The sequence below is a fragment of the Ictidomys tridecemlineatus genome, chromosome 7 (genome assembly GCF_052094955.1).
Source record: "Ictidomys tridecemlineatus isolate mIctTri1 chromosome 7, mIctTri1.hap1, whole genome shotgun sequence".
In the NCBI taxonomy this organism is placed as follows: Eukaryota; Metazoa; Chordata; class Mammalia; order Rodentia; family Sciuridae; genus Ictidomys; species Ictidomys tridecemlineatus.
In genome coordinates, this window is record NC_135483.1 from 180588143 (window position 1) to 180615613 (window position 27471).

The 27471-nt window shown below is 41.3% G+C and overlaps 1 protein-coding gene and 1 long non-coding RNA gene across 19 annotated transcripts in view; one reads left to right on the forward strand and one right to left on the reverse strand.

Annotated features, from left to right (window-relative positions):
* Window positions 1–3725: 3725 nt before the first annotated feature.
* On the reverse strand, window positions 3726–9921 carry LOC120883687 (uncharacterized). The gene is made up of 2 exons (XR_005725863.2): window positions 9153–9921; window positions 3726–4427 (listed from the first exon to the last, which is right to left on the reverse strand). It is a non-coding gene; the product is annotated as an uncharacterized LOC120883687 (long non-coding RNA).
* Plcd4 (phospholipase C delta 4) overlaps window positions 8373–27471 on the forward strand; it is a 41381-nt gene continuing 22282 nt past the window's right edge. For 2 of the 18 annotated variants that reach the window (XM_040267829.2, XM_040267837.2), the window contains exons 1-10: window positions 8898–9222; window positions 9389–9473; window positions 14691–14746; window positions 14879–15037; window positions 17991–18219; window positions 19514–19643; window positions 20199–20430; window positions 24547–24748; window positions 26146–26290; window positions 26917–27069. In XM_040267829.2, coding sequence (XP_040123763.2) covers window positions 14725–14746; window positions 14879–15037; window positions 17991–18219; window positions 19514–19643; window positions 20199–20430; window positions 24547–24748; window positions 26146–26290; window positions 26917–27069 — 1272 coding nt within the window. In that variant the 5' untranslated portion in view covers window positions 8898–9222; window positions 9389–9473; window positions 14691–14724. Of the gene's footprint in view, window positions 8859–8893; window positions 9223–9328; window positions 9474–10231; window positions 10360–14690; window positions 14747–14878; window positions 15038–17990; window positions 18220–19513; window positions 19644–20198; window positions 20431–24546; window positions 24749–26145; window positions 26291–26916; window positions 27070–27471 lie in introns of those variants that run through there. The other 16 variants (XM_021729941.3, XM_040267836.2, XM_078018015.1 and 13 more) reach the window with 15 other exon arrangements.

The following is a 27471-nucleotide window of genomic DNA, read 5'->3' on the forward strand; positions in this document are numbered from 1 at the left end:
AGGCCAGTGACAGATTTCTGTAAGTGAAGAGGTAATGCTTGAAACACTTATTATGGACATCAATTTTTATCTCCTCTGGAGTTCAGAGCTTAGAGCCTGTCTTAAGAGTTGTTCTAGCTAGGCACAGTGGCTCATGCAGCTTAGGAAACAGGAGAATCACAAGTTCAAAAACAGCCTCAGCCACTGCGAAGCACTAAGTATCTTGGTGAGACCCTTTCTCCAAATAAAACACAAAATAGGGCTGAGTTCAATCCCTGGTAGCCAAAAAGAAAAAAAAAAAAAGTTGTTCTAATACTTGGCCTATTGGTAGGATGCATTCTGCTCCTGTTTCCAGCTTTTTTCCAAGGGCTTTAGAGGGCTTATGACCATGTTGGGACAGGGAAAGGAGAGGAGGCATCACTTAAATTTCAGAGCATGCCTTCCCCACTGTCTCCATAGGATTCCCCTGTTCACTATCCCTGCTGCTCACAGGTTAGGAAAAGGGAGACATACAAATTTGTTGCTATCAAAAAGCCCAAGTGGGGCTAGGGTTGTGGCTCAGTGGTAGAGCACTCACCTAGCACGTTCGAGGCCCTTGGTTCAATCCACAGCACCACATAAAAACAAACAACAATAAAGATATTGTGCACATCTAAAAATAAATATTAAAACAAAACAATGGGCTGAGGATATATCTCAGTTGGAAGAGTGCTTGCCTCGAATGCATAAGGCCCTGACTGGGTTCAATCTCTAGAACTCACTCCCACCCCCCCAAAAAAACATGGATGGCCAGGCAAGGTGTGCATGCCTGTATTTCCAGCTAGTTGGGGGATTGATGTAGGAGGATCACAAGTTAAAGGTTATCCTAGCAACTTGGTGACACCTATCAAAATTTTCAAAGAGCTCAAAAGGAAAAGTATTCCTGGTTTCAATCTCCAGTGTGGGGGCAGGGGAAGGAGGGCTGAGGGCATAGCCCATCAGTAGAACACACACTTACTCTGCCAAGGCATTGGGGTTCCATCCTCAGAATCAAAAAAGGAAACATTTGAAGGAACCATAGAGTGAAATGAGATCTTTTTTGCCCTCCTGATACAGTGTGGAATTTAATTTTTTGGAGAAGTATTTTGATACATTTATTTCAAAAGCAGAAATAACAAGCAGAAATTTTTAGTTATACACTTAACCTCGTTTAACTGACATACATCAAACACTGCACTCTTAACCAAGAGCATGCATATTTCACCTATTTTTTTTTTATGTGATGCTGATAATCGAACCCAAGATCTCGTGTGTGCGAGTCAAGTGCTCTGCCGCTGAGCCACAACCCCAGCCCTGCATTTTTTTTTTAAATTGAGCCTAAAGCATGTACAAGAATTGATCATAACTGGACCATCAAGTAAGCTTTAAAAAATTCAGAACTGAAACCATAGACTGCAGTGGGATCAAGCTAAAAAGAAAGAACTGGAAAGTCCCTCTTAGAATTTAGGCATTATGATTCTAAACCTGTGGGTTAAAGGGGAAAAAAAAAGGTCATAGGAAATTAAAGTATTTTGAATTAAATTGATAATGAAGACATTATCAGAACCTGAAGCATTTAGCATTTAGGTAGTGTTTTTTGAAGTATATAACCTCATAGTCACACATTACAGAAAAAGAAAGGCTAAAGCTGACTTCATGTCAAAAAACTGGAAAAGAATAACATTCAAAAAGTAGGAGTCAGGTGCAGTGGTGCATGCCTTAGTCGAAGCAGCTCAAGAGACTGAGTCGAAGCAGCTCAAGAGACTGAGTCAGGAGGATCATGAGTTTTAAAGCTAGCCTCAGAAACTTGGTGAGACCCTAAGCAATTTAGCAAGACCCTGTATCAAAAAGGGCTGGGGATGTGGCTCAGTGGTTAAGCATACCTGGGTTCAGTCCTAGAACCAAAAATAATAATGTGAAATAGAAGGTACATAAAAAATTAATAAAGTGAAGTGAGTCCCTGGAAAACATCAATAAAATTGATAAGCCCCAAGTAGGCTGGTGAAAGTAAAATAAATAGCGTTAGAAGTGTAAGTAGTGCTGGGGATATAGCTCAGTAGAGTGCCTGCCTCACATGCACAAGTCCCTGGGTTCAATCCCCAGCTCCACATACACACACACACACACACAAAAGTAAAAAGTACATTGCTTTTATCTTAGTCACCAATCTTTTGTAAGTTCCCAGAAAATAGAAAAAAACAGATTGCAGTTCATTTGTGAAGAATCATTATCCAGCCACCTTAAACCTTCTCAGTAACATGATTACAAAAACCAGGGTCCAATCTCTATTGTGGAGATAGGCAGAATCTACATACACAAGCTGTTGGCCAGGTTAAGGCAGAAGGATCAAGAGCTTTAGACCAGCCAAACTCTGGGACTCACATGTAATTCCAGAAACCTGGAATGTTGAGGCAGGAGGATTGCAAGTTCAAGGCCAGCTTCAAGCAATTTAGTAAGACCCTGTTATCAAGGGCTGGAGTTGGAGCTCAGTATAAAGCACTTGTGAGGCACGGGGTTCAATCCTTAGTACCACATAAAAATAAATAAAGACATTATGTCCAGATACAACTGAATATGTATACATATATTTGTATATATACATATGTATATGTATACATATATAAAAACACATATTACAAAAAATAAAAAGGACTGGGGATGTTGATCAGTAAGAGTGCACTTGGGTTCAAGCCCTACTACTGCCAAAAAAAAAAAAGAAAAACAGCATGAGATCTAATTTAGATTTATTTAAAAATCAAGATCAAGGCTGGTGTTGTGGCTCAGTGGTAGATGCTTGCCTAGCACGTATGAGGCACTGAGTTCAATTCTCAGCACCATATAAAAATGGATAAAATAAAATAATGGCATTGTGTCCATCAACAACTAAAAAAAAAATTAAATATATAAGATCATTAGCCAGGCATGGTGGCACATATCTGTAATTCCAGTGGCTCAGAAGGCTGAGGCAGGAGGATTGTGAGTTCAAAGCCAGCCTCAGCAAAAGCAAGGCACTAAGCGACTCAGTGAGACCCTATATCTAAATAAAATACAAAATAGGGCTGAGGATGTGGCTCAGTGGTCAAGTGTTCCTGAGTTCAATCCCCAGTACCAAAAAAATATATGTAAGATCAATTCAGTACTTAACCAATTAATGCAATTCACATAGTCAACATAAAAGGCAAAAGATCACACAATACATGAAGAACACTACAAAATTTAACACTTATCCATGATATTTTTAAAAAGAAACTGGATAATATAACTCAGTGGTAGAGCATGGGTTTAACAGGCTTGAGGATTTGCACTTGATCCCCAATACTGGAAGGAAAAAAAAATCACTTTGAAAACCAGGAATAGAAAGATAGAAAGTTATATTCTTAATCTAATAAGTATCAACAGCTGAATTCAGTGGCTCACACGTGTAATTTTAGTGTTGAAGCAGGAGGATGGCAAGTCCCAGGCCCCCCTCCACAGTTTAGCTTTTTCTAAAAAGCTAAAAAAGGGCTGGGGGTATAGCTCAGGGGTAGAACACCCCTGGGTTCAAACCCCACTACTGCAAAAAAAAAAAAAAGTATTATGATCATTTCATGAGGTAGCTATGTCATTAACAGACCAAAGTTTGTATTTTTCCACGATGTCTTTTTATTGAATAACAATTCACAGGTTATACTGCTTTCAGTGCTAATGAATACTCATGGATCATCTGATAGTCATAAACCAGGCAAACATAGAAAAGTCTTTTATTTCAATTTTAATTTCTAATATCTAGAACTCTAGTCACACATCATACTTCACACAATGAAATTATATACACACATATATGCCACAGAAAGACTCAAATTGCCATTCTTTTTTCCAGTTTTTTTTTTTAAGTTGTAGATGGACACAATACCTTTATTTATTTATATGTGGTACTGAGGATGGAATTCACACATTCGAGGCAACCCCAATCCATAGCGCCTTGCTTTTGCTGAGGCTGGGTTTGAACTTTCGATCCTCCTTCCTCAGCCTCCCTAGCCTCTGGGATTACAGATGTGTGCCACTGTGCCCAACTCAGAAATAAGATTTTAATGAGCCAGTCCCATAAAGTTGTCAAAACAGAGGGTCTAGACTGACAGTTTCAGAGTGTCAGCTTGGAGTGGGCCATGCATGGTTATCACAGGCAGGAGAAAAAGTGCTTTGCTGAAACCCATTGGAAAAGAAAATTCAAGCTTTGTCGCTGTGGTGATTTTCCTGGTAAGTGACCTGTGACAGAATCAGGGTGCCACCATGTCCAGTCTTGGAGAGGCTCCTCCTTTTATGGGTCTTAGGTGAGGGGGTTGTATATGGTGATGTTGATAAGCTCCAGTGTCAAGTGTTCTTAATGTGATTTGGGATGTCCACAGGTCCAGGCACTCCTTAATTTAGTTTGGTAAGTTAGCACATATAAGCTATTATAAAGGAAAAAGATGAACAAACAAACAAAACCTCAGTATGTGCTGACAAATGGTTCTGTACATATATTATCCAAAAGAATCTACAGCTGGGCATGGTGGAGCATGCCTATTATCCTGGGGGCTTGAGAGACTGAGGCTGGAGAATCACAAATTTGAGGGCAGCCCAGGCATCTTAGCAAGACCCTGTCTCAAAACAAAATAAAAAGGGCTGGAGATGTAGTGGTAGAGCAGCCCTGGTTTAATCTCTAGTACTAGGGGGGGAAAAGGAAGAGGAGGAGGAGGAGGAGAGAGGAAGAGAAAGGAGGAGAATCAATATCAATATACTCAGAATTAATAACTGAAGCAAAGTTAACAGAATCACAAAATACAAAGTCAATATACCCAAAAAATCAATTACATGTTCCTGAAATACAATAAATAGAAAATGATATTTCAAAGATATATAGTGTATAGTAGCATAAGAAATCAAGTAGTTAGAAATAGGTATGTCAAATGATGTAAGAACCTTTTAATGAAAAACAAATATTCTGGAAAGAAAGTAGAGACCTATAAAAATTGAAGGATAAATCATTTCCAAGGATTGTAAAAAAAATATTATACAGATGCCCAATTTTTCAAATTGATCTGCTGGCTAAACAATTCTAAGTAAAATTTCAGCAGGTATATTTTTGTGAAAATTGACATATTCTAAAATCTGCAAGAACAGCCAAGATAATCTTGAATTTAAAAAATTGGAAGCTATGTGTTCTGGTGCATACCTATAATCCCAGTGATTCAGGAGGCTGGGGCAAGAAGATCATAAGTTTGATGAAACTGCAACTTGGTGAGATCCTGTCTCAAAATATAAGGGCTGGGTATGTAGTTCAGAGGGTTCAATCCCCAGTACCAAAAAAAAAAAAGTGGAGTCTTACTATTCCCAAATATCTTTCTTTAATTTCCTTTAACTTTCAATCTTTTTGTAGAAATAACTTATAAAAAACATATGCTAGCTTGGCTTGATGGATCATACCTGTAATCTCAGCTTCTCTGAAGGCTGAGGCAAGAGAAAAGTTCAAAGCCAGCCTGGGCAATTTAGCAAGACCTTGTTTGAAAATTAAAAGGGCTGACGGGGGATAGGTGATAGCTCAGGGGTAGAGTACCCCTCGGTCAATCCCCAGTACTGTAAAAATAAGCAAAAAAAAAAAAAAAGTATCTACTTATATTTTGTTTTATGATCTTTTCTGAAAGTTAAATTTCTTGGCATGGAATATTATATCATTTGTACTCTTAATTTTGCCTTCTATCACCCTTATTCTCTAGTATTTTTGGTTTGTTATTGTTGTTTTGTTTGGGGTTTTTTGTTTGTTTTGTTTTGTTTTGTTTTGTACTGTATGTTGAGCTCAAGGGGCACTTTACCACTAAGCTATATACCTAGGTCTTTTATTTTTTATTTTGAGACAGAGCTTTCACTAAGTTGCTGAGACTGGCCTTGAATTTGCAATCCTCCTGCCTCAGTCTCCTCTCCCGAGACACTGGTATTACAGGTGTACACCATCACACCTGGTTCATATTTATGATTTTAAAATGGAATTTGATATTTTGAGTTACTTTTTTGACCACCATTCATTTCAGAAATTTGAGTAGTTTGGCTGTATAGTCTGGGGAATTTGCCTTAAACTTTCAGCTGGAATGTCCTAAGAAGCAAAGGTGTTTATGTATGATGTCATTTGCCCTAAATGTCTAGAGGAGGGTCTAGGCAGGTCTGAGTGACGGAGGAAGAGTACTGTGTTTAGGTCTACCTCTGCCAGCTGCTGCTTCATTTCAGTTTAGGCCTTCTAGGCCTTTCCTGGGCATTGTTCCCAGAAAGTCCCTCTGCTACTGCTGCCCTGCTCAGGTTTCTGAATCTGTTAATAATAGACATCAGTGGGGGGAAGGGCCAGGATCTTTGCAGAAATAGGAATTACCAAACCAGATGGACAGTTCCTGTGCCTGCGGCCATCTGTTCTCTCTCTGGATTTAATGAGAATCATGCCTACTTTCTAAGGGCATTCCTTCTAAGCAGTCTTGGGAGCCATTTAACTTTGTGAAAGTCCAAAAATCAGATCCATGGACTGTGGAGTACTGGTGTGTTAATGAGGATGTTGAAATTTAATATTTGAAATCTATGCTCTCCCAGAAAATCCAGGATGTGTGATAGCATCCCTCACAGATCACCCAGAACGAAAGGAGGTTGTGCAGCATTGAGCTGATAATGACTCAGAAAGACACAGATGAATATAATCCTGGGGTTAAAAGAGGAGTGATATAAAAGAGGGGGGATATGAAGGTGAAGCTCAGAAAAAGGAGATAATGATGTCAAGCAAGTAGGAACGAGAAAACGACAAGCATGGAAGACAGGGTCTATATTAAGTCAAATCTGAATTCGGCACAGCTCACATTTTGACACCCCTATTCCCTAAGAATGGTCTCCCTTTTAATGCCTCCCCTCCCTTCATTCTCTCTTCCCCTATCAGTAAAGAGCATGAGCAACTTAACCTAGGTATAAATTATTTAAAACCATGAAGGCTTCAAAAAAAATTGCAAAGTTTAAAAACCTTTATTTGCAAAATATAACACAGATATAGAAAACTACATAAAGATAATGTCTGGCTTAGTAGTTATTATAAAGTCCCCTGTTAGCACTCAAGACTAGAAGTAGAACTTAGCCAGCTATTTCAAAAGCCAGTTACGTGCTTCATCCCATCACAACACCTTCTTCCTCTCTATTTTATGGCTATTACTTAGGAGGATTTTATTTTATTATTTTTTTTAGTTGTAGATGGACAAATACCTTTATTTTGTTTATTTTTATTTGATGCTGAGAATTGAACCCAGGGCTCCACACATACTAGGCAAGCGCTCTACCATTGATCCACAGGCTCAGCCCTGAGGATTTTATTTTAATGGTGCTAAAAGTTTAGCTATAAATAACCACTAGTGGAAGAATATTAGGCAGTTGAAAGATGTTTGGGGGAACCACAAGAGACAGCCTGATCTCAGCACACTTGAATCCCACTGTTTCACACAGCTGATTCCCTCTGTGGCTATGATTAAAATACACCTCACCGAAAAAGGATCTCATAGACATTCAAGTACAGGGCTCTGCCCTGTTCCCTTAACTGCCTTATGGTCATCCATTGGTCCAGAAAGAACCATATCCCACTGTCTTCCAAAGACAGATCAAAAGCAGATCTTAGCTCACAGTGTTTGGGATTCGTGATGGGGCTGGTTGTCTCCATTGCCGACACAGGAGTCTAGGTCATTGTGTAAACTTCCATGGGCTTCAGTTTCTCATGATCATAAAGCTCTTTACAATTCCCTGTTCCTGTCCTAATCCTCTTTCCTCATTCTTGGTTTTTGTTTCAACTGCCATGTCAGCCACTCTTGTAAGGAGCTCCTCACCCTTCTTTCCTAGTGAGTATCTTTCTGGCCTGTACTCCTTGCTGCTCTGGGTTCTTACACATCATGAGCCAGCTTCATCTCTACTCACCCCTTTGTAAACATACACATATGACCTGGCACTGGACAGATGCTTGTAGAAGGAATGAATAAGTGTAAAGAAAGAACAGGTGTGCCAGGCTCAAGAGCTGAGGCAAGAGGATCACAAGTTCAAAGCCAGCCTCAGCAACTTAATGAGGCCCTATGCAACTTAGCGAGACCTTGTTTCTAAATAAAAGAGCTGGGGATGTGGTTCAGTGGTTAAGTGCCCCTGAGTTCAATCCCTGTTGAGAGAGAGAGAGAGAGAGAGAGAGAGAGAGAGAGAGAGAGAGAGAGAGAGAGAGAGAGAGAGAGAAGAAGAAGAAGGAGGAGGAGGAGGAGGAGGAGAAGGAGAAGAAGAAGGGGGAGGGGGGAGGAGAAGGTGAATTGTTTCACATATTCATATATGCATTTTTTTAATGAGAGAGAGAATTTTTTTAATATTTATTTTTTAGTTCTCGGAGGACACAACATCTTTGTTGGTGTGTGGTGCTGAGGATCGAACCTGGCGGCATGTACGCAAGGCGAGCGTGCTACCAGTTGAGCCACATCCCCAACCTAATACGTGCATTCTTTTAAAGAAATTCCTTTGAATACCTTAAATATACATAAACACTACCTGCCCCCCTACACTCCATGATCATTCCTCTCCTTCCTTTCTCCTCATCTTCCTCCTTTCCCATCCTGTTTCTTCCTATTCCTGTGCCACAGAGTTAGAACTAGTGCCCTGCAAGGCAGGGGGCAGAGACATAGGAGCAAGCCGATGGAAAGACACTGTGGAAAGCAGCCAGATGAAATGAGGGCGAAAGCAGCTGTGTTACATGCAGAGACCGGTCAGAATGAAAAGCTGAGATTCACGGAGCACTACAATTCAGACATTCCTTGGGTTTCATTTTGAGAGCTTCTGCCGGATTGGGGCCATGGAGGGAGGTACGGGATCAAGATAAAAAACAGCAGCCAGGCTTTTCCTCTCTGGAGATGGTTGTCAAATCCATCTCAATCCTTTTCTCTCACCCCACCCCCACCTCGAGTAACTGGTGTCCTGGGCCTTTAAGAGTTGAATGGGCTGGACTGAGAAAAGTGCTCCCATCTCAAACCACCCTACTCTTTTCCTTGGACTCTAAGGGATTGTAACGCTGCCAGTCAGAACAGCAGACTGCAGTAGAAGAGGGAAGGAAGCAGGCGAGAGCAAAGGAGAAAAGGAGCCAGGCTGGGATTTCTTACCTCACGGTGGAGATCAACACAGAGCTCAGGTGGGCACAGCTCATAGACAAAAGACGGCTATCCTGCCCAGGTAAGGGCCAGGAGGCTTGATCAGACTCTGCCCATGCTCTGCCCTACATGACTGCCTTACTTTGCTCTTCTGATGCTTACTTGCCCTGACTTTCCTCACCCCAAAGGCTCACAGTGCTGCCTCCACCTGGTTCTCTCCAGTGCGTCTTCCTCTTTGACTTTTCTAGTTTTTGCCTGGTGTCAACACTCCTTTTAAGAAGAACCTCTTAGCTATCCAAGGCCAGGAGTGCTGACCCTAGCGACTTCTCAGAGGTGAGTCCACCCCAATAAGAGAAGAAAGAACTGGAGTAGACAAGTTGTAGCAGAGACTTATTAATGGATCCTTGAGAGTTTCCAAAGGAGAACTGGTCAAGACCCAGGGAGAAGCAGAAAAACTCCTGGTAGCAAGGAGTTATGAGACTTCTTAGGAAAGAGGCAGGTTTGAATTCTGTGCCTTGTTCTTCACCTGCTTAGGTAGCTAGGACAGTTTCTTGGTACACCAGAAGACTGTACCCTGGGACTTTAGACCATAACTTTTTTGATCTGTATTAGGAGAAAGTTTAGGGCTCCCCAGACTTGCCTTTGTACCAGATATGCTAGTTTAAAAATATATATATATATATATTGGGGTTGTAGCTCAGTTGGTAGAGTGCTTGCCTCACATGTACAAAGCCCTGGGTTCAATCCCCAGCACCACCACCAAAAAAAAAAAAAAAAAAAAATATATATATATATTACTGAGCCCCATCCTTGGAAATTTTGATCTGGTAGATTTTGGGGGTGGGAGCTAAGGATTCTCTATTTTAAGACACTTTCCCTGGGACATTGAATTATCTGTGAAACCCTGGTTTATATGTGCTATGAAAGAGCCTTCAAGTTCTAACATTCTGAGAGCTGTGACCTGTGACTAGAGCCATTCTATCCTTTTTACATGGCATAATCCTAGACATAATCCATGACATAAGGCTAGACATAATCTTCTCAGAAGCAAGGGAATAGTCAAAATGATTGTCTTTCTTCCTGCCCCTCAGAGAGAATTGAGACATCCTGATTCCTAGTGTAATGTCATTGGCACCAATGGCGACATTGCCAAAGTCCGTCTTTAGGTGACATGAAGACACTTGGGAGTTGAGGACTAAATCTTGTTCTGCAGCCCAAGGTTACTTCCCATCTTATTTTACGTGTCTTTTGTCATACCTGTAGTATCCAGGCAACTATCTGTATCCTCTAAGGTCTCCACATACATGTCTAAGAGATAACATTGAAAACCTAATCTTTCTTACTGTCAGTTTTCAGTCTCTGTGCCCTTAAGTGCCCCCACTCACAAACCCTTGGTTCCTTTTCTCCACACTGCACCTGCATCAGCTGTAAAATTCTTTCCTTTCAGACACAGAAGAAACACCAAGACCTAGAACACTAGGTTCTAACTCACATTCTCTGAGCACTTTGTTTAGTCAATCTCCTAGGATACAGGGAAAAGTGACGCTGAGCAGAGGGATATGCTACTGAGTGTCCAAACTCAAGTGTCCTTCCTCCTGGACCATAGTCTCAAAATCCTCAAAGGAAATGATAATCAGAACTATTGGCAATTAGTGGAGACAGAGGAGGGAAGTGACAGGAAGAGGTAATGAAGAGGCGAGAAGAGGAGAGCAAAAAGAGGCTGACCAGAAGAGAGAAGAGTGAGCTGGGAAGAAAGGGAAAGGATGAGATCAGACATGGGATGGGGAAAAGAAAAGCTATTTTATGGGATACAAGAGGAACAGAGGATGATGAAGAGGAGAGATTAAACATCAGCATCTCTCACTGATCCCTAACCTCACTTTGACCTGCTTTCTGGAACAAGGCAGAGTTTCAGCAAGCTCTCTGATTGGTTATATGGAGACCTCGGTTCTAGTCCCAGTTTTGCAACTCAACTAAATGACCCCAACAGATCCACCAATCTTTCTAGTACTCAATCCTCCTCTGTAAAGAATGAAGTCCAGTTCTGACATTCTGCAGCTCCTGAATTAAAGCTGGTGCTCTTATAGCCATAGTCACCTGGATACAGGTTTAGAATAATAATTCGGGAATGGGCGCAAAGTTAGCTAGGGTGAGGGAGAGCAAGCCCCAGGGTTTGACAAAGGAGGGTTTCCTAAGGCTGGTTTGAGAGGAAATAGTCTATCAAATAAGGGTGTCTAGGCAGAGGACCTAGACCTCTAGGTTTCTCGTGCTGTAGGACATTATTGAGGCTCCTGATCAGAGGTATAAATGAAGGTAGTTCTGTCTTCTCCCAGGCCCTAGCTCCACCCCAGAGTCTCTATGCCCCACAGATGGGAGCTGAAGTTCAAAGAGAGGCAAAGGCAGAATGATACCACTGAAGATTATACTTCAACCTTGACCTTTAAGAACTTTAAGAGAGACCTATCACTTTCTACTTCAATGTTGATTTAACTTCTGTAAGTTTCAGATTATTTCATACTGTGCTTCTTCACCTGGATATGGAGATAAAAATCTCTCTCTCTGTCTTTCAGGAAGCCCTGGGAATCCCTTCCTCTTTTCAGAGGTTTCTTCTGATCTTACCCAAGACACACAATAGCCAGCCTTAGCCAGAAAAATATCTTATTCTTGCAACTGTCACAGACTGTTTTTCTCCCAAGAAACTTCTTCCCAACATTCCCTCTTCAATCTGTTACCTTTTTAGAAAGGCATCTTTAAGTCCTGTAGATAGGGCATTTTCAGTGATCTCCACCTTCTCCCTGAATCACTTTAGAGTGACTTTATAGGTGGTTCTTCTCATCAAAGAGAGACAGAATTCTAATATGCTGTGTGACCTCAGACAAGTCACATCACATTTCTGAACCTCCTTCTTTATTCCTCTATAAAATCTGGAGTAGCTTATATATATTTTTGTTTCTTTTTTCTTTTTTCTTGGTACCAGGGATTGAACTCAGGGGCACTCAACCACTGAGCCTCATCCCCAGCCCTATTTTGTATTTTATTTAGAGACAAGGTCTCACTGAGTTGCTTAGCACCTCGCCATTGCTGAGGCTGGCTTTGAACTCTCAATCCTCCTGTCTCAGCCTCCTGAGCCACTGGGATTACAGGCATGGACCACCATACCCTGCTTATGTTGTTTGTTTGACAATACTGGGAATTGAACCCAGGGGTGCTCTACCACTGATCTGCGTCCCCAGTCCTTTTTAGTTGTAGGTGGACACAATACCTTTATTTTGTTTATTTAGTTTTTTTAATGTGGTGCTGGGGATCAAACCCAGTGCCTCACACATGCTAGGCAAGCGCTCTACCACTGAGCAACAACCCCACACCCCCTTTTTTTTTTTTGGTACCAGGAATTGAATCCAGGAGTGCTCAATCACTGAACCAGCCACATCCTTAGCCCTTTTATTTTTTATTTTGAGACAGGGTCTCACCAAATTGCTGATGGCTCCACTAAGTTGCTGAGGTTGGCTTTGAACTTGCAATCCTTCTGCCTCTGCCTCTCAAATCTCTAGAATTACAGGCATGTGCCACCATGGCAGCATAGCAGTATTTGCCCCAGATTTTTTTTTTTCTGATGCTGGCCTTGAATTTATGGTTCCCTTGCCTCAGCCTCCTGAGTAAGGTTGTTTTAAATGTTCATCACTGTCAAAAGTTATTTTTTTATTTTGGTATTGGGGATTGAACCCAGGGTTGCTTAACCTCCTGCCTCAGCTACCTGAGGATAACAGACATGCACTACTATGCCTGGAAAAAAAATTTTTTTAAAGAAAGAAAGAGAGAGAGAGAGAGAGAGAGAGAGAGAGAGAGAGAGAGAGAGAGAGAGAGAATTTTTTAATATTTATTATTTAGTTTTTGGCGGACACAACATCTTTGTATGTGGTGCTGAGGATCGAACCCGGGCCGCATGCATGCCAGGCGAGCGCACTACTGCTTGAGCCACATCCCCAGCCCTGGCAAAATTTTTAAATGTTTTAATTAAGAAACACAAAGTGCTTCTATTCAAGTGTAGGTCCTTTGTTCATTAGAGAGAGAGAGAGAGAGAGAGAGAGAGCGCTCTTTATGTTTCATAAGCTTTGTCAAAACAATCTGGTCAAGATTGAATATGTTTATGGGGTAGTACTAGAATCAAAGTGGCCACATATTAAATATTGTTAGGTTTTTTTTGTGTGTGTGCATGTGTGTGGTACTAGGGAGTAAACCTTATGGGTGCTAGGCAAGCACTCCACCAGAGCTATATCCCCAGCCATTTTTAAAAATAGTATTTTGAGGGCTGGGGCTGTGGCTCAAGTGGTAGCACACTTGCCTAGCATGCATGAGGCACTGGGTTCGATTCTCAGCACCACATAAAAACAAAATAAAGATTTTGTGTCCACCTAAAAGTAAAAAATAAATTAAAAAAAATAGTATTTTGAGACAGGGTCTTGCTAAATTGCCTAGGCTGGCCTCAAACTTACAATCCTCCTGACTTGGCCTCCTAACTAGCTAGGATTACAAATGTGCTACTGTTCCCAGTGCTTCTAGTTCTTTTAAAGGGAATTTTGTGTTAGCAACTAGGACAGTTTAGCCAGCATATAAATTGGGTAGCATATATCTTAAAGGATGTGCCCTTTTTTTAGTAAGTAGAGAAAACTTGAAAATGTAATTCCAAGGGCTGGGGATGTGGCTCAAGCAGTAGCGCACTTGCCTGGCATGCGTGCAGCCCGGGTTCGATCCTCAGCACCACATACAAACAAAGATGTTGTGTCTGCCGAAAACTAAAAAATAAATATTAAAATTCTCTCTCTCTCTCTCTCTCTCAAAAAAAAAAAAAAGAAAATGTAATTCCAAGACTTGTGTAACTTAATCACTCCATTAAAAACTGTGAGAATAACTGCTATGTAAAAGAATATAAAACATGCTCTACAATGTGAAGGCAGAAAAATACAACTAAGTGTTATAGCAGAGACTCAAGAAGTACTTTCTGTCCTAGTTCTTCAGGAGCCAGACAGGGTTTCCAGAAGAGGAGGCTGGGATGATTCTTCCTAAAGAAGAGACAGCTAGGGTGTGGGGAGATTCCAGGTTCTGAAAGGGGTCACCAGCAAGATGAGGATGTGAGAATAAGTGTGGAGCAAAGCTACTTAGTGGGTTGTAGGTGCCCTTGTTTAGCCTTTCCTAGGAATAGTCATGGGAAAGAGCAGAGGCTCTGGGAAAAGATATATCTGATTTTAAATTCTGATCTTTTTAAAAAAATATTTTTAGTTGTTGATGGATCTTTATTTATTTATATGCAGTACTGAGAATCGAACCCAGTGCCTCACAAAAGCTAAGCAGGCTCTCTACCACTGAGCTACAATCCCAGCCTTAAAATTCTGATCTTTATGAAATCTTAAGCTAGATTCTTAGGCTACCTAAGCCTCAGAGTCACCAACCTCAAATTAGAAGTAAAATATAGCTGACTATGGAGATGAAGTACCTGACCCATATATTTTGCGCACTAAGGAAACAGCAGTTTCCTTCTCTTGCTTCTTTTAGGTGACTCTGGCGCCAGCTGGCGGACCAATGAGTGATGGCATCCCTGATACAAGACCGTGAGTACCCTTTCAGAAGAGGGCTTAGGAAGAAGCCCAGAAAAGGAAAGGAGACCTGACCCCTGTTCTAGAGCTCCTTCTGGGCCCTCTTCTCTCTCCACTGGCTATCTCTCCCTGCTTTTCTTGTCCCAGGACTGACCACTGATCAGGACCTGCTGCAAATGCAAGAAGGCACACTGATGCGGAAGGTGAGATCGAAAAGCTGGAAGAAGCCAAGATACTTCAGACTTCAGAATGATGGCATGACAGTCTGGCATGCTCGTCAGGCTAGGGGCAGTGAAAAGCCCACCTGTGAGTGACCTGGATAGCTGTGGGTGGGCACAAGGGTGGAAGGTCCCAGAGGAACATGGCAGCCTGAGGGGAGGGGAGATACCAGAGTCTTACAATAGTATGTCCTTGTGCTGTCTCACTATGGCTGTATCTGAGCCTGTGCAAGGAGATCATAGATAATATTTGCTCCTGTAAGGCTGTTATGAAGGATTAAATTAGTTTTTGCAGGGCTAGGATTGTGGCTCAGGGGCAGAGCGCTTGACTCACATGTATAAGGCACTGGGTTCTATTCTCAGCACCACATAAAAATAAATAAATAAAGGTATTGGGTCCATCTACAACTAAAAAAAATATTTTTAAAAAAATTAATATTGCATATAAAGGACTTGAAAGAGTCTTGGCACACTAAGTAAGATTCAATAAGTCATAGGCTATATCTTTTTTATTATTGTTATTATAAGACCATGACCTTAGGTATCAGCCTGCCTGAATTAAAATCCTAGCTCTTCTACTTTCTAGAGGAGTGGCTTTTGACAACTTACTTAATTAAACTGAGCTTCTGTTTCTCATCTGTAAAATGAGTATTAAGCAATACCTGCCCACAGGTGCAGTGGTACACACCTATAATCCCAGTGGTTTAGGAGGCTCAAACAGGAGGATCATTAGTTCAAAGTCAGCCTCAGCGAGGCCCTAAAAAAACTCTGTGAAATTCTTTCTCTAAATAAAATATATAAGGGGGCTGGGCGAGCCAGAGTTTTGGGCTCAGTAGTAGAGCGCTTGCCTAGCATGCAGGAGGTACTGGGTTCGATCCCTGGCACCACATAAAAAGTAAACAAATAAAATAAAGGTATTCTGTTCATCTACAATAAAAAAAATTAAAAAGGGGGGCTGGGGATGTGGCTCAGTAGTTAAGTGACCCTGGTTCGATCTCCCGTACAAAAAAAAACAGTACCTACCTACTAGGTTACAGAGACTCAATGAGTTGATTTGTAAAGCACATACCTAGCACAGGATCTGAAACCAGGATGCATTTAATAAGTGTTAGCCATTATGGTATTTTTTAAAAAATATTTTTATTAGTTGTTCATGGACTATTTTTTTACAGAGAATTTTAATATATATATTTTAGTTTTCGGCGCACACAACATCTTTGTTTTGTATGTGGTGCTGAGGATCGAACCCAGGCCGCCCGCATGCCAGGCAAGCGCACTACCGCTTGAGCCACATCCCCAGCTCATGTTCATGGACTTTTATTTTATTTACTTAATTATATGCGTTGCTGAGAATCAAACCCAGTGCCTCACACATGCTAGACAAGTGCTCTACCACTTAGCCACAACCCCAGCTCCATTATGGTACTTTTTAGTATCTATTTATTTATTTGTTTATTTTTAAATATTTATTTTGTAGTTGTAGTTGAATACAATACCTTTATTTATTTATCTTTATGTAGTGCTGAGGATCAAACCCAGGACCTCACACGTGCCAGGCGAGCACTCAGACCACTGAGCCACAATCCCAGCCCCAGTATTTATTTTTTAGTTGTAGTTGGAAATAATACCTTTGTTTCACTTATTCATTTTTATGTGGTGCTGAGGATCGAACCTAGGGTCTCACACATGTGAGGCAAGCGCTCTACCTCTGAGCCACAATGCCCCCATTATGTATTTTTAAAACATAAAAAAAACATATCAAATTTGGATGTGGTGGGGCACACCTATAATCCTACCTACTCAGGGGGCTGAGACAGAAGGATCACAAGTTCAAGGCTAGTCTGAGCAAATTGGTGAGACCCTGTCTCAAAATAAAAAAGAGAAAGCATGGAGGTATAACTCAGTGGTAGAGCACCCCTGGGATCAATCCCCAGTACTGAAGAAAAAAATAACAGTGTTCATCCTATTGGCCAAGCTCTTTGTGATACCTCTAAAAAAAGAAAAACAATATTTTCTTTTTTTAGAAAATCCCTTTTACCAGGGATTGACCCCAAAGTCACTTAATCACTGATCTACATTCCTAGCCCTTTTTTTAAAAACATATTTTATTTTATTTTTTAAAGAGAGAGTTAGAGAGAGAGAAAGAGAGAGTTTTTTAATATTTATTTTTTAGTTTTCGGCGAACACAACATCTTTGTTTGTATGTGGTGCCGAGAATCGAACCTGGGCCGCACGCATGCCAGGCGAGCACGCTACCGCTTGAGCCACATCCCCAGCCCCACCTAGTCCTTTTTATTTTATTTTATTTTATTTTGTTGTTGTTGTTGTTTTAAGTCAGGGTCTTACTAGATGGCTTACAACCTCACTAAGTTGCTAACGCTGGCTTTGAATCTGTGATCCTCCTGCCTCAGCCTCCTGAGCTGCTGAGATTATAGGCATGCACCACTGCACCTGGCATATCACTACAAATTTGATCACAGGATACATTTAAGAGAGTCTGCTTTAGAGACATAATTAAAGTTCACAGTCCTCACCACCCCTTCCATAAAAGGAGTGGAAGAATTTTTTTTTTTTTACTCTCTCCAGACATCTGGAAAGAAGAAACCCTCAAATCTGAATGTGAGCATGAGCTGCTTTGTTGTAACTGCTTTTCAGCGTGTTCTCGTTTATCATTCCTGCCAGTCCTCCTATGATCACTATTTAGACTGACCATGGAAAGGAATATTCTTACTTAAGATGAGGACACTGAAGAATTAAGTTGTTTTGATCTGTGTCACTCTGCTAACTTTGTGACTGGAAATTATGTCTTGCTGTCCATAGCACAGGTCCCTTGCCCAGCTGCCTATAGAAACTGCAGTGATTCACATGGGCCCTGGAACCCTACTATGTCTCTCTGTACTACACCTTTTGGGACTCAGTCTGCAGAGACTGGAGTTCCTCCTTTCTATGTTTTCATGAAGAAGTAGGCACTGGTCCTTGCCCCTAAGCCCTTACAATTTGTTGGACCCCTTTCTCAGTGCTCCCACCTGCTTCTTTGGCAGTCTCAATCTCCGATGTGGAGACAGTGCGTAAAGGTCATGATTCTGAGTTGCTGCGCAGCCTGGCAGATGAGTTCCCCCTGGAGCAGGGCTTCACCATTGTCTTCCATGGCCGCCGTCCCAACCTGGATCTGATTGCCAACAGTGTTGAGGAGGCCCAGAACTGGATGCGAGGACTCCAGCTTTTGGTGGACCTTGTTACCAGCATGGACCAAAAGGAGCGGCTGGACCAGTATCAACAAGTTGGAGTCAGGGTGGGGACTGGGAATGACTGAAGAAGCCAGATATTACAGAGCTAGGGAAGATGGGAAGGGGTGAGGGATAGGAAAGCTAAAGGGTCCAGATTATATGGGCTGAGACATCTTTTTTTTTTTTTTTTTAAAGAGAGAGTGAGAGAGGAGAGAGAGAGAGAGAGAGAATTTTTTTTTAATATTTATTTTTTAGTTCTCGGCGGACACAACATCTTTGTTGGTATGTGGTGCTGAGGATTGAACCCGGGCCGCACGCATGCCAGGCGAGCGCGCTACTGCTTGAGCCACATCCCCAGCCTGCTGAGACATCTTAGGTTAAGTGTAACTGAGGATTCTGAAGGAAAAATGAATGCTAGGGATGGCACAGAGTTTGGCATGAATGAGGACTTGTAGGGTTTGGAGGAAGGGACAGTGAGAGACAGAGGTGCAAATAAGGCATTGCTCCTAAAAGCTGAACAGAAAATCCAAAAGCATATACTACCATAGGGATACCATAGTATTGGACAGGAAGCCATTTCTTCGAGGGCTCAATGATATAGACAACTTCAAGATTGCTGGATTGTACACCAGCTCACTTATTCATTCATTAATCACTTATTAAACAGAATGTTTCAGGAACTATACAAAGCTTTAGGGTTCCAAATATTAATGAGATACAGATATTGCTTCAGTTAGTGGAGAGAGGATATAAATAATCTAAGTTCCAAAGAATTGTTGTTCTTAGATGATTTGTATGTATTTAAAGGAAGATTATTTCATTCTACTTAAGAGTGTATTGATAAAGCTTCAGGGAATAAATAGTTTGTGAGCTGGGTCTGAAAAATGGAAGAATTGGAACATGATGAGTGGAGGAGGGAAAGGCACTTCTGCCTGGGCGAACAGAATGAGTAAAGGTCTGGAGATAGGAAATTGAGGAGCAAGAGAGAAAGTCGAGAGCAGGGAGTTGCTGAGTCTAGCTATAAAGTGCAAGGAAGACAGAGATATATTGAACAGGCTATGTTGTGTAAGATCCAAGGGGTGAAGGGAATCTTAATTTCTATGTTAAGGAATTTGAGTTTCTTTCTTCAGGCAGCAGAGAGGTCCCTGCAGGTACCTGAGCCATTCAGTGACAAGATAGATTGTTGGTCTAGAGAGATTATTCTAAAGCTGTGTGGGGAATGGATTGGCATGGGACTGGCAACAAAGACAGGGGAGGGATGTCAATGGATAAAGATGCACATACTTCTGAACACACAAACACATACATACAGTGCTTTTGCCTTGACTCAGACCTGGATGGTTGAGTGATTTGTTCCAGCGTGGAGACAAAAACCAAGATGGTCGGATGACTTTCGAAGAAGTTCGGCGGTTGTTGCGTCTGATGAATGTGGAAATGGACCAAGAATATGCCTTTGGTCTTTTTCAGGTGAGTCTGCAGAGGAAGAATTTTCAGGAGCCAACCATCTACATGCAGGCTTCTGACGCCAGTCAGCAACATTCATTTGTTGAATCCCTACTGTGTGCCCTAGCATCATGACAGGCTCAGTGGAAAGTGTAGGGAATGATTCTTGCCATTTAGTCTTGTTGGAAAGATGAGTCATAATCCCATGAATGGTAAATAACAATATGTGATTATGTTGGACCTCAAGGGACCTCTCTGTTTGTGGCCAGAATTTCACAGGTGCCTAGAACAAACCCCAACTGGAATATGAGTAATTGAAGGAAGTATATCCTGACCTAGGGAGCTTTGGGAGGAAGAACTCTTTTGGGTGGAAATTTTCTCTACTAGCAAATGATATAGCTGCAAGTTTGCTTTTTTCTTACTGAAGTGACTTCTATGAACACAAGGTGTCAGGGGTTCTGTGGAGTTTTATGGAAGCATCTTTGAATATGTATGTCAATGAAATGTCCTTAAGAACAAGTGAAGGTCATAAATTTTCCCACTGAAATGTCTGTCCACTCTCTCCTAAACCTGTTGCAGGAAGCAGACATGTCCAATTCTGGGACTCTAGAAGGAGAAGAATTTGTATATTTCTATCAGGCATTGACAAAACGCATTGAGGTGCATGAAATGTTTGAACAATTTTCTGATGATGGGCAGAAACTGACCCTGCTGGAATTTGTGGATTTCCTTCGAGAGGAGCAGAAAGAAAGAGAGCGAGCCTCTGACCTTGCTCTGGAACTCATTGACCGCTATGAGCCTTCAGAAAGTGGTAAGGGAAACTAGGTGTACAGAGGTACCAGCCATGGTGTGAGGGGGACAGGCCATGATTATAATGATCCAGAGACAGTCTTTTGACTAACTTATGGGAGACTGAGTCCATCCCTACTCTGGCCCTCTGCCCAATCATCTCATTTAACTGTTCCTTCTAGAGGTGAACAGCCATTCCCTGCCTGGATAAGACAGGTGTCTTCTCTCAGGAGGAAGATTAAATTCCCCTATGCTCACGTTTCATATTCTTTACATTCAGAAAATTCTTCCTGATATCAACTTTGTCCTTAGTGGCAACAGAAAACTCCTAGTGCTCTTGTTTTGGCCTTTTCTTTATGCAAATTATACTTTTTCCTCTAGTTCCCCTTCATGGTTCCTATCTGCTGTCCCATTAAATCCTGGCTTTTTGTCCTTTCCTTGGATTTCTTCAAATTCTCCAAGTGTTCTTGAATCTCTGAGTCCCTCTATGAAAAATCTAGACAGCTCTGGGCAGGGGCATGATGAAGAAGCCAATAATTTAGCATTTAACAAGTGCAGCTAAAATATACCTTCTTAATCCTTGAACTTTCTTTGACTTTGTCTGTAGACTTGTTTTTATCCCTCCATTCCTTTCAGAGTGAGAAATTTACATTAACAGTAAATTATTTACAAGGCACTTTCTCATTCACTTAATTTAGTTCTCACTACTACTTATAATTCAATAGCTATACTCTTTATTGGGTCTTTGGTAAGTATTCCATAATTTGCTAATATCGCTACATACCTTTTCTCTTCTAATCCTTAATCCTCTGTTAGAATGTGTTCTATTATTAAATCAGTTTTATAAAAAGGAAAGTTGAGGTTTAGAAAGATTAAATGACTGGGCTGGGGTTGTAGCTTAATGGAAAAGCACCATCTAGCCCTTGTGAGGCACTGGGTTTGATTCTCAGCACCACATAAAAATACATTTAAAAAAAAATATATATATATATATATAGAGAGAGAGAGAGAGAGGTTAAACGATTTACTTCAAGTCAACAGGTAATGAGAAAAGAATTGGAATTCAACTCAGGTCATTTCTTAATTAGTGCCTCTCTAGAAAATAAAGAAGAGATAAGTTGATTGAAAGCCAAAGTGATCCAGGTTTCCTGAATCTCAACTCCACCTTGTTTAATCATATATTCACCACTTCAGATAATACTTATCAAGTACCTGTAATGTAACAGGACCTACACTGAGTATCAAAGATAATTGGCACTTAGATTAGACAAGAACACTGTCCTCATGGAACTTAGAGTCAAACAGTGTTAGAATATCAGTGATCCCAGATTTGTATGGTAGTTTAGAGAAGAACAAGAGTTGTAAAGCAATAATTTCAGAAAATAAAATTGAAGAAGGATGTGAGAGGATTAAGAAATAGGATATTCTGTTCTCAGTGCAGGATCTAGTATACTTAAATTACTTAGGGTTTGAATGTGTCCCCCAAAGTACCCGGGATGGGAACTTAAACTCCAACACAACAGTGTTGAGAGGTGGGACTTAAAAATTGGTCATATTGGGCTGGGGCTATGGCTCAGCGGTAATGCACTTGCCTGGCATGTGTGAGGCACTAGGTTCGATTCTCAGCACCATATATAAATAAATAAAAATAAAGATCTATCAACAACTAAAAAAAAATTGATCAAATCATAGCCAGATATGGTGGCACTACACCTTGTAATCCCAGTTACTTAAGAGACTGAGGCAGGAGGACAGCAAGCCTTGGCAACTTAGCCAGAACCTGTCTCAAAAAAATAAAAAAAATTAAAAAGGCTGGGAATGTAACTCAGATAGAGTACCCCTGCGTTCAATCCCTAATACCACACACACACACAAAAAAAAATATTACTAATTCATGCTGGGTGTGTATAATCCTATAATCCCAGCAATTTGGGAGACTGAGACAGGAGGATAGCAAGTTCAAGGCCAGCCTCAGCAACTTAGCAAGATTATTATTATTAACTTAGTGAGAACCTGTTTCAAAATTAAAAATAAAAAGGGCTGGGGATTTGCTCAGTGGTTAAGTGCTCCTGGTTCAATCCCTAGTACCCCCCCCCCCCAAAAAAAATTACTATTTCATGAGATAAGCCCCTTTCCCCTCTCTTGCTCTCCCATGTGTTCTCTTGTCTTTCCACCTTCTGCCATGGGATGACAGCAAGAAGACCCTCACCAGATGCAGGCCCCTCAACCTTGGACTTCTCATTTCTACTAGAATTGTAAGAAATCTTTATAAATTAATTATCTTTATTAATTTATAAATTAATTACCCAGTGTGCTTTATAAATTAATTACCCAGTATGTGGTATTCTGCAATAGCAGTATAAAATAGACTAAGACAATATTTACTCTATTTCCTACCACTCCCGGTAGTCCCTCCCCTTTCACTTGACAATTAGATACTATATGCTGGTTGCTGAGTGTATTATTAGTCAATTGTCAAGTCCCTACTCTGCTTCTAATTGACTGAGTAACCTTGAGCAAGTCACTTAACCTATCTGAGACTCAATTTCCTCATTTATAAAATAAGCGATCAAATAAAATGATGCACATGCAAAGTATCTAGCAACCATGGACTTACCTGAGCAATTGGATTATCAATGGCAAAAATGAAACTTCCTGCCCAACATCCTACCATTCTCTACTGCCTACAGGCCTTGTCAAACCTGGAGCAAAGAAGCTGAGAATGTCAGTCAGGTTGTTTAACTTTCAAGGGCACCTCTCTGCAGCAGCATTATCCTCAGCAACACTGCATAGCCCAGTAGTACAGGACAAAACTCTGACTCCTGGCTGCGTGGATATAAATTCCAGTCCCTCCACTTACCAAATATGTGACTTCGACTAGTTTTCTAACTTCTCATAGCAGATCATATTGTGTTGTGAGAACATTAAGTGAGATACTGCATGTAATATCCTTGGCATAGAGCAAATGCTCAATCACAACAGTTAACAAGTTGCTATTGTATGATGCCCATGCTGAGACGGGTGAGAGTTACAGAAGGAGAAACAGGGCCCTTTCCTCAACAAGAGGGTAATTTAAGGCAATGTTGACAAATGCTCCCCAAAATACCACTTGGGAGTGTTGACAGTAGAAAGAACCCCTCAGATCATAAGTAACATAGCTTTACACAACCCAAGGAAGAAAACACAGGTACCTTGGCCATGTCACTAACAACCTTCTTTGTGATTCTCACTAGGCTTTGATTATAAAATTAAATCTTTAATTTTATATTTAAAATCATAAATTTTAAAAACCATCTATAAAATTAAATCTTTGGACTGGACACTGTGCTGTCCATTATGGCAACTGTGAGTTTCTTGTGACTATACATTTAAATTAGCTAATATCAAATAAAATTAAAAATTTAGTGCCTCAGTCATACAAGTCACATTTTCAAGTGCTCACAGCCACATGTATATAAAGGCTACAATATTCAACACCATAGAATAGAACACTTTTATTACTGTGAAAGTTTTATTAGATAGCACTGGACTTAAAATGATCTTTTTCTTCTTCTTGGCCCTGGGGATTGAACCCCCAGGGGCACTTAGCCACTGAGCTACATCACCAGTTCTTTTTTATAAAAGAAATATTCTCACCAGCCAGACTGAAAACCTCTTTTTTTAAAAACTTTTGTTTATTTATTTTTGTGTGGTGCTGAGGATCAAACTCAGTGACTCACATGTGCTAGGCAAGTATTCTACTCCTGAGCTACAACTCCAGCTTCATCCCCAGTCCTTTTTGCTTTTTATTTTAAGACAGGTTCTCACTAAGTTGCTTAGGACCTTGCTAAATTGCTGAGGCTGGCATTGAACTTACGATCCTCTTGTTTCAGCCTGCGGAGTCTCTGGGACTCATATTGTACCACCATGCCCAGCTAGACTAGAATAATTGTAATGGCTCTCTTTAATAATCTCTGAGGATAGGGGGTGATTGAAATGACACACACTGGGTGGGGCAAGTTGGGGATCTGGAAGCTGGGAACAGGAACCATCTGAAAGACAAGACCCCATAGGGAGTGGGATGGAGGATGGTCTGTAGGTATGCTGAAGGGCTCTCCTGCAAGCAGCTCACTCTGGCATTCCCCATTCCATACTGTAGGCAAACTGCGGCATGTGCTGAGCTTGGATGGCTTCCTCAGCTACCTCTGCTCAAAGGATGGAGACATCTTCAACCCGGCCTGCCTTCCCATCTACCAGGATATGACTCAACCTCTGACCCACTACTTCATTAACTCCTCTCACAATACTTATCTCGTTGGGGACCAACTTTGTGGCCAGAGCAGCGTCGAGGGATATATACGGTGCAGTGGTAGTAGAGAAAGGGTCCAGCTCATTAGAGGGACCATCTGTGGGAAATTGGGGGGTGGTGAGTGAATAACAGGGATTGAAGAGATATTTTTGTAGTGCTTTCAACACTTTGATATTGGGGGGAACCGGGACTGAGGAACCCTGGATACCTGAGACATTTGAAGAAGATATTGAAGACTGATGGGAGAATGGTAAAGAAACCCTATGGGTAAATGAGATTTCTCTCTTTCCTGAGCTATGAAACTCTTGGAACTCAGAGACCCTAACAAATAAGCAAAATGTTAAAGAGGAAGTAGTACAGCATAGGAGTTAAAATCATGGGTGCAGCCAGGCACGTGGTGCACACTTGTAATTCCAGTGACTCGGGAGGCTGAGATAGAAAGTTTGCAAGTTCAAGGCTAGTCTTAGCAACTTAGCAAGACCCTAAGCAACTTAGACCCTATCTCAAAATAAAAAATAAAAAGGGCTGTGGCTGTGGTTCAGTGGTAAAGCGCCCTTGGATTCAATCCCTAGTTCCAAAAAAAAAAAAAAAAATGGTCAGTTCTGGAGTCAGACGGGTGGATGTCAAAGCCTAGCTTCCTCACTTGGTACTATCTATATCTTGGGATCCCTATCTATGAAATAGGGAGATAACACAGTATCTGTTCTTTTCAGGTTGTAGTGGAGATTAAATGAGACAATCCATGTGTCAATAGCTAATAGGTGGTAGCTGCCTTTATTGTGATTTATCATGGATTAGATTGAATAGTCAAGACGTTTTTGTAGTGCTAGCAACTCAACTAGTAGCTTCAAGGGATATGAAAATGAGTGGAACTTTTACTCAAAATTAAGTGAAACTTCCAAGTGGTAGAACACATTCTTAGCATGTGTGAGGCCCTGTGTTCAATCCCTATCACCAGAGAGAGACAGAGAGGAAGAAATTAAGTGTAAATATGCAGAGAGTTTAACTAACCCAAGTGTTGTATAGGGATATACAACCAGAATACCAGGAGTATCATGAAGTAATGTGTGATAGGTGGCTAAAAAGAATTGTGAGTGGTGTGGGGTGGGTGTATGAGCTGCAGCCATCCTCAAGCGGACAGAGAAGCATCCAAGAATACATAGCTTGAGAGGCTGGGGTTGTAGCTCAGTAGTAGAATGCTTGCTTAGCCTGTGTGAGGCACTGGGTTCGATCCTCAGCACCATATAAAAATAAATAAAATAAAGCTGTCCATCTACAACTAAAATAAATAATCACACACACACACACACACACACACATACACACACACAGAGTGTACATAGTTTGAAGAGGTGTGGATGGGTAAGTGCTGATGAGCATTGATCTCTCCACACTGGGGAGAGGGTCAGAACTTGACCTCTTCTGCTTCTGGGGTTGGGGTTCTTGCAGGGCCCTGAAACGTGGGTGCCGCTGTGTGGAGGTAGATGTATGGGATGGACCTAACGGGGAACCCATTGTTTATCACGGACACACCCTGACTTCCCGAATCCTGTTCAAAGATGTTGTGGCCACAGTTAAACAATATGCCTTCCAGGTAGTAGCCCCAGGCTGGGAAGAGGGCTGAAACAAAAGAGCCTAAGGGAAAAGTGACTGGCTCTGGTTCTGGGGAGGGTGAAGGGGTGCTGGGAAGGTTATTGCAAACGGCATGATATATGTAAGAGAGGTTTTTAACTCTAGAGCACTGGGCAGATATTAAGGGATTATTATGAATAAGTGTTGGATGTGTTACTAATAACTAGTAGTCATAGTGGTACTAACCAGTCTCCCATCTGGGAGAGACTAGATAAAGAAACAAACAGTATCAAGTAAGGTTGGGAAACACTAGGAATCTGGAGATGAAGTCTAAGAATATAAAGACCTGGTCCTCCCCTTCTGATCCTAAAAACTCAAAAGGTCTCAGAGGACCTGAGTCAGACTCGGCACAGGTATGAAATTGGGGATCCCAAAAAATGACCTTTAGATGTAGATCTTGTCCCTGTGGGTGGGCCCCAGACCCAGCAAATTCTCACTGAGCTCTATAATGGGGTTGGAGGAATTTAACAATCAGGGTACTAATTTGAGTAAATAGAGGGTGGGTTAGGAACTCAAATGTCTGGAACAGGAGGGTATAGGGTTTTAGAACTCTGATGTAGCATGTCCCCCCACCCCCGCCCCCAACAGGCATCAGAATATCCACTCATCTTGTCCCTGGAGAACCACTGCACCTGGGAGCAGCAGCTGACCATGGTACGCCATCTGACTGAGATCCTGGACGATCAGCTGCTGAGTTCCACCTTGGATGGGCTGCTACCTACTCAGCTTCCCTCACCTGAGGTAAGGACCTGGTACCCCTGACAGGCTTTACTGTGGCTTCTGCATTCCTTCACCTTGACTTCTTCCTTCATGTCCCTCTTGTTTACTTCTTTCTATCTCAGATGAACCATCTTGCTCTTTAATATCCCTAAAGTCAACTTTAATTTTAAAGATCTAATTGAACACAGAATTCCATTTACAGTTCTCTAAGTTTTAAATCAACTACTTACTTTTTATTTAATTTTCTTTTTTAAAAAACATTTATTTTTTAGTTATAGTTGGACACAATACCTTTATTTCACTTATTTATTTATATGTGATGCTGAGGATCGAACCCAGGTCTCACCCGTGCAAGGCGATCACTCTACTGCTGAGCCAAAACCCCAGCCCTTTATTTAATTTTCAATGGAAATGTCTTATTTT